Source organism: Peromyscus eremicus, chromosome 13, assembly GCF_949786415.1.
Source record: "Peromyscus eremicus chromosome 13, PerEre_H2_v1, whole genome shotgun sequence".
NCBI lineage: Eukaryota > Metazoa > Chordata > Mammalia > Rodentia > Cricetidae > Peromyscus > Peromyscus eremicus.
The window spans coordinates 23,748,070-23,763,935 of record NC_081429.1 but is presented as its reverse complement, the minus strand read 5'-3'; the positions used below and the strand labels follow the sequence as shown (position 1 = coordinate 23,763,935).

The following is a 15,866-nucleotide window of genomic DNA, read 5'->3' as shown; positions in this document are numbered from 1 at the left end:
TTTTCATACACGCTGAGTTTGTTAATAGACTGATGACTGACTCTTCTTCTTTATTTCTCTGCCCCTTCCCATGCAAACTTGCCCCCTTCCCATGCAAACTTGCCCCCTTGCATCCCAATGCTCCTGCTTGAACCTTCTTTACACATGTGTTCTATAACCCTCCTCTTCTTTCTTTCTTAAAGTCCCCCCTTTTCTTCCCTCCCCTGGGCTCCTTGCTAGTTTCCTGGCCTCTATGCACACTCCGAAATTAACTTTTAGCTGACAAGAGGTGGCTCTGTGATGTTTCATCAAAGACTGTGGGTGCCTTTACTTAATGAAAGGACCAGATTTTCCCCTGTTCGTCAGGAACTGATGCATAACTGAGCATTACCTGCTTCATACACAGATGCCACGGGTCTCTGAGAAACATGATGGCCCTTGGAGAGGACCATTACTTCTTCACACGGTTAGAAGGGTTTCCTAAAAGTCTATCTATTACCTATTTATCACTCCAGCTTAAGTCTCAGCAAAGCTTCTCCCGCAGAACAGAAGGTGGTGTGCTCTCTGTCTTCTTGGAGGAGCAACGGAAACCATAGCTAACACTGAAAAGTGTATCAGTGAAATGACTTCATATTTTCATGTTACATGTTTACAAATGGTCTTCCTCCCTCCTTCCTTCCACCCTACCCATCCCTGTTGTCTGGAAACCCACAAGAATCTGCCATAACCCCTGGGGTCAATACACAGATCTGTGCATGCTGTTTTGCTTTCAAAAGCTTTAACTGCCCCTAGAAGTGCATAAGCTTTGACAAATAAAAATACACTTTTTTCTGACAAAAATTTAATTGAAGACATAAAATTTTATAATCTATAAACATTAACATATTTATGCTTAAACATGTCTAAAAATCCATAAACATAAGTAATATTCAAAGGATAAATTCATTTTCAGTAAAAATAATTTTAACCAACAACATTTGGAAATAATTGCTAACAGAAACAAACCATTCATATGGACAATGTTTAATATCATTTTCATTGTACTGTATTTAAATATGAAACATATATGGGTAAAGAATCTTAATTCCAAAATCTATAATGTAAAAATATTTTGTCTTAAAATAGCCTTACATTTCTATCAATTATGAAAGATAATCTTTTTAGGTTTGGCATTCTTTGTTCAGAGTTATTTTTACCTTCAGAGTTGAAAAATATTTTTCCCTGCTTTTCTGGTTTTTAGATTTTCTGATTAAAGGCCTGAGATTATTTTGATATTCCTGGGTTGCATTCTTCTTTTACTATTAAATGATGTGTGTGTGTGTGTGTGTGTGTGTGTGTGTGTGTGTGTGTTGTTACTTTGTATTTTTGAAATCTAGACTATGATGCATCTTGTAGAATTTCTATCTGATCACATTGGCTTGGGGCTATAAAGGCCTTTTGTTTGGAAGTCCAATTCATTTTCTAGGGTTAGAAAACTTTGTTAAAAATTTTATTAAAGAGGCTGTGTATTCCTTTTGACTTTATCTCTGCTCCTTCTTCTAGGTTTGGCCCTTGGAAATGTATCACAGCATTCATGAAAATCTTGGTTGTACTCCTTAATTTTCTCCATATCTATTTTTGATGATTTTCTGTCTCAGCTTTGGCCTCCATCTTGAATTTGTTCTTCAAGGTCTTATCTGGTGATGGGTATCTCACATGATTTCTATCTGACTGACCATTATTTTCATTCACATTTGCTCTATTTGGCACTTTCTCAAAACTTTAAATTTTTTTGGCTGAATTTTTTTCTTCATTTTGTACCTTCTCCTCTAACTTGCTGTTTTTATTCACTCTGGAGATGGTCTTGTCAAGGTTTGGGGTAGATTCCTTTAGTCTATACATCTGTGTTTTAGACTTCTACAATGGCCCTTAATCTGTATTCTTTCTCAGATATTTCAGTTATGCCTGTGATTTTGATTTCTGTTATAGGGGTATTTGGATGGTTTGAGTTTAGGTCAAGGTGAGTCGTTGTTTTTGTGATACTGTCTCTTTGTTGTGTTTTATGCATCAGTTAGGATGGATTTACCTTCTAGATTTGCCTTCTAATTCTATTTGGTTTGTCTTGTTTTCTGTGAATCTTGCTATAGGAAAGTTTACATGAAGTTCAGCTGTGGCGACTGAAAAATCTTGTCATTGATTCTCAGCTGGGATCCCTGAGATGATCCTGTCTTGGCAATGTGACAGCATGCCCACCTGGCCACACGTTGACTGCCAGGGTGTCTCAAGGGAGTCAAGTCCCCATCACAAACTGAGTTCCATGAGTCAGCTAGGGCTAATGTCAAAGTTCTAGTCCCACAGTGAATTCTGTGAGAACGGGAGTCAAATCCCTGGCAAGACATACTAGAGTGCAATAGTGGCATGAACGTTATTGGGTAACTACTGATTAGATTTAAGGCCTGCTCCACAGAGGAAATGCATAGGCCAGCTATAAATTTGACCAAGAACCTTTTGTTGAAGATTTCACAGGCCCCAGAATTGAACCTACTATCATTTTGCTAAAGGGACATAGTATCAACCTGCCCTCTCAATACATGTCTCTATACCCAAATATTAGTGCAGCTCCCGGTCCTCATCAGAATAACCTCTTTATGTAAATCTTCAACTATAAATGGGACATTTATATCATATACTCTCCTTCCAAAGATCTGGAGCACTAAGGACAAAGAGACATTAAGAGCCAAAGGTGGGGTGGGGTCGGGGGGAGACTGTGGTGAAACAAGTGTCTTATGTGTGTGACAAGACCAAGTCTCTCATGAATTCACTGCAGCTGTGGCTGTCTTCCAAGCCTGTCAGGATTCCACCATGAAGTTGGAAATGTCATGAATCTTCTACTCTATCTGAGGAACTGCTCGTAGTTGATGACTGCTAGGAGAGCAAGAATCAGTTTTATTTAGATGATTCAATTTTATTTAGTTTTTGGTAAGTCTGCCATGCTACAGTGGATGTGGATAAGGATAGCACAAATTAGATTCAGTGGACTATCAAAAAAATAAGAGACCAGAAAAAAAACGCACCAATTTAGGTAAGGATGGTAGGTAGAGGGTAGTTCCTAGGAGGAGTTAGAAAAAGAATTGGGGGTGAATATGATCAATATACACTCTAAGAATGTGTGTAATTCTGCAATAATTAACAAGATACTACATTAAAATAATGCAACACTATAATTACTTCTAGTAAGATTGGTCCTAGGAAGACAAAATTGGTATAGCATGAGAATCAATCAATACTAATAATATCACATTAATAGAAAAAAAAGACCGTCTTTTTTTTTTAAGTACTTAAACTAAAACCCAAAAGAAGTTCTTCCATCTGATAAAACCCACAATGACTATCATATGTAATTGTGAAAGACTGAAATCTTTTTCCTAAAATTGGGAAGAAAGAAACTGGGTGATTCTACCAGTTTTCCTCCAGTGGTGTACTATGGGATAAATCAGACAAAAAACAAAAGTCACTCAGAATACACAGGAGCAAATGAAAGTATCTCCATCTGCATATGGTGTAATTTCGCAGACAGAAAATCATAAAGAATGTTCTAGGAGAGCAATTGACGAATTCAGGAAAGCTGCAGGATAGAAGATCAATACAAAGAAATAAACTGTATTTTAATACTAACAATAAACAATCAAAGAATAGAATCAATAAAAATTTCATTTACAACACCATAAAAAAGAACAGTCGCAAGAGATACGACAAGAAAACAACAGACCATATGGATATCCACAAAAATTTTTTCCAGTCAGTGAACTGAACCAAATGGAATAAAATCATCAGGTAGATTTACCCCCAAGAATACAATTGTGATTCAGCATAGGGAAATCAATCAATGAAATGATTACAGGAAAGGACAAAAGAGGTAAAACTATAAAGCCATCTCCATAGATGCAGAAAAACATTGAATAAAGTCAACGTGGGGGTGGGGGCTTGTTTTGTTTTATGTGGGAAGGGGTTGGTGCACAGCAGTGGTAGGGAGGTGGGGTGTGCAAGTGTTCAGGATGTATTAGTGAAAAAGACTCAGAGAAAATTAAAATCCCCTTAAACCCAGGAAGAACATGAACTTAAACCTAAGCTAGCATCCTACCAATGGTAAGATGCTTGAATCTTTCTTCATAAGAAACAAGCAAGTTTCTATTTCCAGTATTGTACTGCAGACACAGGAAGAACAATTAGGCAAGAAAGATCAGCAAAAATCAATCAAACCTCACATAAAGAAGTATAAGTACCTCCTACGACAGATGACATGATTGCATGTCTAGAAACGTCATGGAAGTATTCAGAGACATGGACTGAATAAACACATTCAGTAAATTTGCAAGGTAGAACATGAACACACAAGAATATATTTGTTTCAACTTGATAACAATAATACCAAAATAAGTTAAGAAAACAATTTCATCTATAATAGTACCTAAAAAACAAATTGCCCAAGAGCAAAATTATTCAAACAGATTTAAAAAAAAAGTTAGCTGAAAACTAGAAAGGAGTGCAGAAAAAAATTAAAGAAAGCCTAAATAAATTGAAAATATCTCATCTTTATGGATCAGAAAACTCAGCACTGAACACAGTATTTTCCAAAGCAACCTACAGATTGAATTCAACCCTATCCAAATTACAAGTTATTTCTCTCAAAAAAAGCCAATCCTCGAATTCATATGAGTGCTAAAGGGTCCCAATAAACAAAACAGTCTTGAAAATGAGGAGTAAATTTGAAGAGTTTACAATTGCTAGTTGTAAAATGGATTACAAAGTGGTGCTGGCAAATGGATAAAAATACTGTTTATGTTTCTTTTGCACTGATTTATTGCACTAGAATATTGCATATTATATTTGCATTTGTTTAATGCAATAGAAACTGTGACTCCAGAAATGAACCAATCTTCTATGGTAAATTTAGTCTCAAAAATGTTGCACAGATTATTCAAAGGAGAAAGAAAAGTCTCTTCAGAAATGGTGTTTGGAAACCGGATAACATATTCAAAAGAATAAATGGAACTCCTGTCTTGTGATATATACGACAACTCATCAAACATGGATCAATGACTTAAATATAAGAGCAAGAAATGTAAAATCCACAGGTAATATATATTGATCTGAAATTTAACAATAAATTCTCAGACTTAACACTACAATTAAGAGCCACAAAAAAACTAGATAATGTAAACATTATATATGGGAGGATGCTGTGGCCTGAGACTGGTCCCAGTGTCCTCTAATGATTGTCCACAGAGTGGCACAGTGGAAAATGTTCACATCTTTGTGACACAAGGCTTAGTGGAAGAGCCCTAAGTCACTGGGGTCGTGAGATGCTTTCTAGGGACCAGCTGAGTCCCTTCTAGAGGGCTGTTTTAAAAGGATAAGGCCTGACCTTGCCTTTCCTCTCTCTGCCCTTGTTCAGGCTGTGGGCGTTGGTTTCTATTTACCTCCCAACCATTATCATCTGCCATCCATCACCTGACAGAGCCTGACACCACCCTCAACAGAAGTGAACTGACTGAGATGCCATACCACTGAGCCTCCAAGAATCTGCATAGACTTTTGCTTTCTTTATAAAATTATCTTCCTCAAATATCCCATTATAGAAACAGGAAATCAACACAAAGGACAATATGAAGAATGTGAAAAATATAGGCTGGAAAAATGCCTCAGCAGTTATGAGCACTTGCTGCTCTCCTAGAGGCCAAACAAGAGTTTGCTTCCCAGCACCCTTCAGGTGGCTCCTAACTGCCTGTCACTTCAGCTCCAGGAAATCAGACACTCTCCTCTGGACTCTGAAGGCATCTGCAAGCATGTGGCATACACTCACAAAGACATGCAAAAACACACTTCAATAAAAACAATTCCTTTTTTAAATATGTGAAAATGAAGCATATAAAGTGGAATGAAATATGTGCCAACCACCTGCCTGACTTCTAGATAATCACCCACTCAGAATACTCTAACTTTTAGGCGACAATAACATAATATTTAAATGTGAAATAATGAAAACACAAGGCGGTTTAATATGGATGAAGGATTTGAATAGACATTTCTCCTAAGAAAATATACAGATAGGAGACAAGCCCGTGAGAAACTGTCCAATGGGAAGGACTGACAAAAAGCACAAACCCAAACCACGGTGAGATCCTACTTCAGATCTAGCAGGATAAGGTTTTAGAAAAAGAAGAAAGGGGAGATTTACTCAATGTGCCACATTGGAAAGAGGAACAGGGATCCAGTGATCCCACCCTCACAAGTCCATCTTTGGGGACCTGAAGTGAGATCAAAGTTTAGATAGAGAGCCAAAGAGATGCACACCTGAGCAGTCAATCTGTAGTCCTGCTCATTGGTGACCCATCACTATCTGGGTTTCAGTCTTTCTGTAAGGTGCTCTGACGAGCGTTTAACATGGTGAAATCTCTTTCTAAGAGGCAACCTCCCCCTCTGGCTGGCACCTTATCCTTCTCTCAGCAGGAGATAATTTTACCCAAAAAGCAGAATACAGAAAAGGGTAGCAAAAGTATGGGGAGGGAAAAAAATCCCATTTCTTTCAGGAACATCAAATGGCACAGATACTCTAGAAAAGTTTCCCAAATATTAAAGAGATGGAATTTCCATGTGTGACCCAGCAATTCCCCTCCCAAGTACAGAAAGATGATAAAGAGAATGAAGATACATACAGAAACAGAAAATTAAACACGCATGCTTCCACAGCATTATCATGAACCAAAAGGGTGAAACATCACCAAACATTCATCAACAGAGAGGCAGACAAACACTGTGTCAGAATATTCAGCCATGAAAAGCAGCTAGTGACTACTCCCACCACACTCTCGCCACTACTGCACAGCTGGCACGTCTTGCAAGGCCAGTTGTTACTGTAGTTTGCAACAGTCCACAGCTGGGTAGGACTGCTGAGGACCTTTCTTCCGTGGGGGTACACATAGAACCTACCAACAGTAGGAGGAAGCTTTCAAGATGATACCGGCTTATTCCTCTCATCCTAGGACATAGCGTCAAATTCTGTGGGCAATGGAAAACAGTGGCATTGACCTGTAACATTTGGGGAATCGAGGGAACCCCCACTGACCAACAACTTGAAAAGTAGCCTACATCTGCCAATGGGCTTTAATATTGGCTCCCTGTGGGATTTAGGAGAGATAACCTCTTCATAGGTAATCTCAATTTATATCTCATAGTGTGTGTGTGTGTGTGTGCGCGCGCGTGCGCACTACCTAGAGCTGCAGTGTTGGGGGTGGTCTCTGGGACACCTTTGGCCAACAACTCAAAAGATGTAATGCACTCCTTGCACTGGGGTTTTATTTGGTACCTTATTATATCTAGTTGGGGTACTGTTTCTCCCAGTATATGATGATTCTATTTAAACTGTTATAATATATGTCATTTATTGGGAATATTCTACATTAGTGGGTTTTCAAAAGGCTTTTACTGTTAGTTGTTCCTCCCATATTCCCTCCTCTACCCTGCCTTCCCATCCCTTATTCCTTTTCACCCCCTCCTCTAATTCCCTTCTTATATCCATATTACACTGTACTTTATTTCCACTTCATTGGAAACTCCCCCCTCAAGTCACTTACTAGCTATCTAATCTTGGTGCCAAATGGAACTCACATCTCTAAACCTCAAAGCTAACAACCACATATGAGAGGAAATATGCAGTGTTTGTCTTTCTTGGTCTGTGTTACCTCATTCAAGGTGATTCCTTATAGCTAAATTTATTTACATGAAAACTTAAGAATTTTGTTTTCCTTAGTAACTGAGTAATATTTCATTATGTAAATGTACCACATTTTCATTATCACTCACCAGTTGATGGACATCTTGCCTATGTTCAATTTCTGACTATTATGAATACAGAAGCAATGAACATGGATGAGGAAGTATCTCTGCAGTAAGACATAGAGTCCTTTGTGTATATGTTCAAGAATGGCATGGCTGGATCTGGCTACTATTCAACTGGAAGGCTCACCTCTACTGGATAGCATTCACAGTGCTAGAAGATGCTCTGTATGCTACCAAAGAAGAAGGGCAATCGACAATCTCACCCAGGTATGAAACTTTCAATCTACAATAATGACCTGCCTGCAAGACATGCCCACTGGTGCAGCAGTGGCATAAACGTTAGGAGAGTAACACATCACTTTTTAATTGAATGTAAAGCTCCCTGATGAGATAAAATCCATCCTTTACACTGGTAAGGAGGCCAAGAAACTGTGACTAGACAGGTTATAGGCCTATGGCAAAACTTACTACTAATATTCTAATAAAAGGGCATAGCAATAAAATGACATTCTAATGTGCTCATAGATCAGTACATTGCTCAATTTCATCATGGAAGCTTCTTCTTGCACTAGGTGGCAATTACCACAAAGACCCCCAACAGGACAATATTCAGAGAGTGAGAGACTATGGAGTATTCAGCTCTCAATGTCTTTAACACTGCTCTCCCTTCAAGGTTCAGGGAACTACATGGAGAGTGAAAAGATTGTGGGAGCCAAAGGTGACTGATGACTCTAAGCAAGCAGTTTTTTTCCAGACAGGACGAGGCAAGTATGAACTCACCGAGACTATGACAGCACACACAAGACCTGCACAAACTCAACTGAGACAAGAATCTTGGCACAGAGGAGAGTAGACACAGAGCCCCACCCTTGGCCAAGAAGCCATTCACAGTTGGTAGTTTCTATTAGAAGGAAATCAGTTTTCTTCAATAGAGTGACAGTAGGTACATCCAACGTACTCTAATACAGGCCCCATGCCCAGAAGTTGACTAACACAAACCAGAAAAACTCCACGTTTTTCGGGTGTGTGTGTGTGTGTGTGTGTGTGTGTGTGTGCATGTGTGTGTATGCATTTGTGTGCATGTGTGTGCATTTGTGCCTCTGTGTATGTGTGCACACGTGCGTGCGTGCGTGCATGTGTGTGCATGTGTGTGTGTGTGCATTTGTGTGTATGTGTATGCATTTGTGCCTCTGTGTATGTGTGCACGCGTACGTGTGTGTGTGTGTGTGTGTGTGTATGTGTGTATGTGTGTGTTTTAAGAGAGTGAACAAACATGAAGTTGGGTTGGTGCTGGGGGGGAGGAAATAAGCAAAGCCACACTGAATTCTATTTCACCTCAGCTGCAGTGGGTACCATCAAGAAAAAAAAATGCTGGCAAGGATGTGAGGGGAAAACCCTACATCCAGTGCTGGTTGGAATGTGAATTGATGCTGCCCATGTAGAATTTTCTTTTAAAAAATTAAAAATACAACTTCTGTATGATCCAGTTTGCTTCTGGGCATATATTCTAAAGAATGAACTCAGCTTATGTTAGCAATACTTGCATACTTATGTTTATCACAGAACAATTCATACTAACCAAGCTATAAAACTGACCTAGGTCCACATCAACAGATGCATTGGTCAAGCGCTGTGTTTGTTTATATACTGTGAAGCTATGAAGGAGAATGAAATTACGTCATTTGAAGGAACATGGAATTAAAGATTGTCATGTTAAGTGAAGTGAACGGGTCCCACCAAAACAAATACATCTCTTCCTTAGTATGTGTGGAATTGGTGGGGAGTGCGGAAAAGAGTGGGACACTAAAGGGTGGATTTCTAGGGGTGTGGAGGGGAGGGGACTTAAGAATGTACGAAAGGTCTAAGCCGGGTGGGGTCCCAGTACTGAGAGGTGAGGTGAAGTACATACAGATCCCAACCCCAATCCTGAAGCTATCTCCAAATGATACTCTCTCTCAAAGGAAAAATTGGTTTTCTCCAATAGTCTCACTGGGCATATAAACCACACTTAGGGCAGGCCTCTTGCATGACAGTAGATGGCCAACATAAAACAAACTCAATTATCTCTTTGGAGATTATTTAATTTTTTCCCTTACAGATCTTTTGCTTATATATCATGCTTTCCGACTTTGTTTTAATGGATTTTCTGTGTATGTGAATATGTGTGTCTCAGTGCCTGTATATTTGTTTCTTGTGATTTTCTTTGGCTCTTTTTAAAATTAATTAATTACTTTATTTATTTTACATCCCAGCTGTAGTTTCCCCTCCCTCCTCTCCTCCTGGTCCCTCCTCCTCACCCCACCTCTGCTCCCACCCCCGAGTCCACTCCTCCTCTGTTTCTGTTCAGGAAAGGGCAGGTCTTCCATGGATATCAACAAAATGTGACATATCAAGCTGTAGTAAGGCTAAGCACCTCCCATGTATTAAGGTTAGACCAGGCAACCCAGTATGAGGAGTAATGTCGTTTTGGCTCTCTTTTTTTTTTTTCCTATTTATTTTCTTGCTTTGTCCTATTCTTTTTTTTGTCTTATTATTTTTATATACCTATTTGTATTCTAATGAAAGAGAGAATGAAAGGGTGTAGATGTGGAGAGAATCTGGGAGGAGTTGGGGGAGGGGAAACCATAGTCAGAATATAATATATGAAAAAATATATTTTCAATTAAAAAGAGAAAGTAATAAAGGGATGAGTGTGACCTAAATACATCATATAAATATTTGAAAATGTCCATGAGACATCCTTTACTTTGTACAATTTTTAATATTAAAAATGTTTTGAATTTTGTTTTTAACACATTTATTTATTTATTCATTCATTCATTCATTCATTTCCCATCCCAGCCACAGTTTCCCCTCCCTTCTCTCCTCCTGGTCCCTCCTGTCACCCTCTTCCACTGTTCTCACTCCCTAATCCACTCCTCCTCCATTTCTGTTTAGGACTTAAAAACTAGAAAAGTCCATAATTATTCATGCTAAAAACCAAACAGCTGCTACATTATAGATGCTATATCCTGTTTTCTACATTTATTCTTGTATATTACATATTGAAAGAAAACAGATTTCTCTTTGAACATTTGTATTAAAGATGCTAAAATAAAACTACATCTAGTCAACTCCTTATTTTTTCGTTCAGGCCTGATGCTGGGGATTGAACCCATGATCTCCATCCAGCATGCTAGAGAAGTCCTCTACCACAATGCTACCCCCTACCATCCATATTCAGTGTTAAATCTGAAAACAAAGAGAAGTTATACAGAAAGTATCCAAATAGTTCTCAGCATTTATGTAATTTAAAACAGTAACCAGGGAGAGGACTCATTTATATATGTGGCTAAGCCATTAGGTTGGCTTGTTGAAAGATATCTTGGCAAGTCAGGGCATACATTAAGACTTACTTTCTACATTTTTATATTTTTACATTTAGCTTCAAAGTAAAAGACATTAAATAATCTTATGATTTGATTAACAAATTCAGTTATAAGATATGTACCTGGATATATACTTTCAAATGTCAGTCCTCAGCAATGGTGTCATTGAATGAGCTAAAATTTCTATCAGCTTTTTAAAAGACTGCCCAATACATTCTATGAACATAGTCCATGCAGGCTTTAGACACTTGGTGGTGGCTGATGGCATTTCCCAGTATTTTTATCCACTCATCATGCAATGAAATATTGCTACCAAAATGGAAAACAAAGAAATCCAGTCACACAGAAATGACTTCAAAGAACATCACTCTGCTCACCTTGGGGTGCTACCAGAGTTCTTCCATTCTCCTGACACCAACCAACTGGCTGGACATAAGGACTGTTAACATCACACCTGCAAAAACAGGATTCTGTGTTTACACTCACAGTACTGAGTTTCAAGGGAAGACTGTGAAATGTCATCTACACACTTAGCCCTTGGTGCCCACCTAACTCACCAGTTTTAAAGGCTGACGAACCTTTTGGCTATGGTGTACAACTGACAGATGTAGGACCACAGGAGTGAACTGGACCATTATAGCTGATCCTTATTCTGGCCTGCATGTTTGGCTTCCTGAATGAGCACATAATGGAACCACCACTCTGACTCCCACTGCCCCATCACCATGCCTTCCCCACACTCTCAACAGGGGGCCAAAATAATCCTTCTTCCTTCCCATTGCTCCTATTGAGATCCCGTCACAATCACAAACAGGGAATAATAGAGAATCAAAGAGCGATGACCATGCTGGACGTAAAGAGGTCCCACAGGGATAGCACTTCAGTTACCAGGAGCTAGAAACAAGGTCAAGCACAGCACTTTAGAGTGGGTGACCAAACTTCTTACTTTCACGATTTTCTTATATTTGAAACTAGAAAATGAAGTAGGGTGGAGCTAACACAGAGCTGACTATACAGGTGATCATTGGGTGAAGGTCTTAGTCAGTCTCTTCCATCCACTCTGACTACTAACAGGGCCAATTGTTAGTAGGAAACTCCAGATGTGAACAAGACTGCTGAGTAAGACCCAAGACAGCTACATTCTTCCTTTTACTTTTCAAAGGATCTGGAATAGTCTATACAACAATGACTCTATGTTCTGCTTCTTAGTTCAAAGGAGAACACCAGACCCTCATCGGGTGCATGAAAGATTATTTTTGCCACTGCCTATTCCATAGTTCAGGGTTTTTTTTTTTTATCCAGTTAGACCTCTCAATGTGCGCAAAGCCCATTTAATGGCTCCACAGCACACATTTTCTCTACTCCCCACGGGCTTTCAAATCATTCACTCCCATTCTCCTTGGATCTTTTGTGTGCAAGGCTGAGTTCAACAGTTTTCAGACCCCACCCCCCACCATGAAAAAAATCAACTCTGCAACTTCTTCAGTTCCCCTTCTCAAATCCATTTCCATCATAAATGAGATAAAATATAAGAGCAAGAGCAAGCCCTGAGCTGTTTCCTTTGCTTCAAGAGAGACACTGCTGAGTAACTTCATAGACGACAGGGAAAAATGGGGGGTGGGGTGGGGTGCGGAGGGCAGTGCTCTTCAATTCGACAATCCATGTGGAAGAGAGGCACCAAAAAGTCAACTGATGAATTTCTGATGTGCGTTATGGTAAAGACGGTCAACACCGGAAAGATGAATTCCGAATACTAAATACAGATGCAGGCAAAGCACATGCATGCTGATGTCTCACCAGTAATCAAGGCCATCATCCCAGTCATCGAAATGCACTCGTACACGGTCTTCCACGATGTCTGCGATGGTCGCCACACATACCAAGCGAGGGTTCCTTCTGTCCACAGCCTCCAGCTTCATCCCGACCTGAAGCTCCTTTGGCACTGGCCCATTCTAACATGGCACCGGAGTGGCGGAAAGACACAGAATCAAACAGGTCAACCCATGGTACCAAACAACTGTGGGGATTTCTATGGCACTTACGAACTAACAAGGTCTACACAGTATCAACACTTACTCACCTGACTCGGGAAGGGAAAGGCAAAGGCTCCCTCATTTATAACAAGGACTGAGGACACAAGGTTCCCAATGGCTTTCCATTTTAGTTACATAAGGAAGTTGTCTTTCCCTTATCATCTTCATTTTTCCCTGTTTGGTTGTTAGAGTAATGTGAACAGATTCTAAGATTCAATATTTACTGAATATGGTTACATCAGATGATAAATTTATCATCTACTCCCTGTAGGCTAATGAAATTTCCAAATACCACTATTTAAAAAAGCTCTTTAACACACATACAAAAAAATTGTTTAATTTGATAATGGAATTTAAAACTAGTGTTTTCTCCATGTTTAAAGACTGTATTGTACAGATACAAATACAAATGACTTTAATGCTTTGATGTTTCTAGCAGAAAATATAGATTACGGTTAAATGTAACTCTACCTTTTGTATGAAATAGCTATAATTAGCCAGCCTTGGAGCTTTAAGATACACATAATACTGGAGACTGGATGGAGGATTCCTTTGTCTATCTCTTTATCTTTCAGTGGATTCTATTTTTAAGGCAATCTCCTATCAGTAAAGTCCATTTCCTTGACATACAAATCTACAAGGGACATATAATAAATATCTAACATTAACATCAGATCAGGAAAGTGAAACTTATTTCAGTAAAGTGTACTAGATTTGGGACCCTCAGTAGGTAGGGCCCAGCTGGGACACCAGGCAAAGGAGGAAGAGGGTCCCTAGGGGCCAGAGTTCGGTTCTGGCTTCTGCCCTGCTTCATTCTCTCCTAAAATGCCCACTCACTACTGAGTACAGAGAATGGCTGTGCATTGAACTTTCATTCTACACTGAAGGCTCACTGAGTTGCTTAGGACACAGAAACACAAGGGGCCTCCTCTGGCCAAATTCCAGAACAGCATCCTTGGATCTGCCAACAACGCTTCTTCCATTTTCATCATTCTTAGATACATCTCTGCTACGCATATGACAGAGTCTGTCTGGACTATTTATTCATTTCAAAACACCAAAATTAAGCTTAAGGAACTAACTTGTTGCAACATAAAGGAAAAAATATCCATACAAGTATTTTAAATAAGTTTTAGTAGGCTTAATTTAAATTAAGTTTTCTGAAGTATTTAATTGCAATGATAAAGGAGAAAAATGAAAACAAACAAACAAACAAAAAGCTATACGCCCAGGGGAGACTATGATGAATTAAGTTAGGAAAGGTAAAGGCAATTGAGACATTTTGTAATTTATTAGGTTTACAATATAACAGCATATAAAGCAAATTTAAAGAAACTTAAGCTTAGGGAAGAGTGGGATTTACAGGAAGGAAGACAATACTCACAGGACTTCTGTTTCTGAATAATTTCTTAGGAGCATTTTGCAATCTACAGGCCTTCAAGTAATCCATCCAAACAATTTTATCTTTTCTATAACCTAAAAAAAGTACACATTATTCAAAATATCCACAAGACATCATCACATATATTTTAAATCTTATATTTATATTTTATAATCTAAATATTAAAATCTAGTTTTAATCTTCTGCTATATATTCAATAACTCCTTTGGCCATCACAAATGATTTATATTAAAATCTCCAAATTGTTCTCATGTTGTTTAAATGTCTTAAGTTCAAAGTCGTTGAGTATGGTTTCCATAATATATATCAGTCCCCACAGATGATTAATATCCACTGAGATACGGTGTTGCCCCCTCCCCTGCCCTAGGCTTTCAAAGAAGGGCAAAAAGAGTGAGACAAGAGTCCCAGAGTGGTTGCCATTCACCAGGACACCAGGTCACAAAGACCAAGAGAGGTCCTGATGCTTTAGCAGTTGGGATAGCCAGACACTTGGGAGAGATTAGGAACCCCTTCACAATCCAAAGGTCACCCTGGGATCAACACCCAGCACTGCCAAAATCCAAAGGCCATTTGGCAGGTCTAACTCTATGTTCCCAATTGTTATAAATTACCCAGTAAAAATGTCTTATCTTCCCATCCATGTGACCTGTGTGAATGAGAATTTCTAGAAAGAAGTCTATGTCTGTACAGATTGTCTGATTGGCTCCTTGGGATTTTGGTACTGTGGGGAGGTTGGAATGTTGCAGGTCTAGAGGTCAGTTACTTGATCTTGGGGTAGTTCTAACAAGCTGGAATAGCCATTCCTTGCCCCCTTCTGCATCAGAACAAAAACACTGTAACTAATAGAAACCTTTTGGAATCTATTAACTTAACAGGCCACTAGCTTCTCCAACACAAAAGCTAAAAATGCCATCAGATAGCATCTTGGCCCATAAAAGAGCTTTCCCCATCTTGCTGCATTTACTCATCTTCCCCCATCTCTGATTTACTCATCAATGCACTTTAAACTTGCCCTGATTTATGACTTTCCTTGTTCTGTAAAATGATTAAAACTTTATGAAATTGTTTCCATATTGAAACATGGAATTGGAGGTAACTTAGATACGTGTTCTTAGGCCATGGTCACTCAAAATGGCTCCAGAATAAACTATCTCTTATTCCCTTTAAGGTGAGAGATGTGATTTCTGTATTGACACCTGAAGTGGCCCCAGTTACACAGGATCAGTATTTTCTTATTGAATCTACAAGCCAAATTCTTTGCAGAGT

The 15,866-nt window shown here is 39.0% G+C and overlaps 1 protein-coding gene across 1 annotated transcript in view; it reads right to left on the bottom strand.

Moving 5' to 3' along the window:
- L3mbtl4 (L3MBTL histone methyl-lysine binding protein 4) overlaps positions 1-15,866 on the bottom strand; it is a 211,680-nt gene that overhangs the window by 148,976 nt on the left and 46,838 nt on the right. Inside the window, exons 6-8 of the mRNA XM_059278761.1 lie at positions 14,583-14,674; positions 12,963-13,117; positions 11,543-11,619 (exon numbers count right to left, since the gene is read on the bottom strand). Coding sequence (XP_059134744.1) covers positions 11,543-11,619; positions 12,963-13,117; positions 14,583-14,674 — 324 coding nt within the window. The remainder of the gene's footprint in view (positions 1-11,542; positions 11,620-12,962; positions 13,118-14,582; positions 14,675-15,866) is intronic.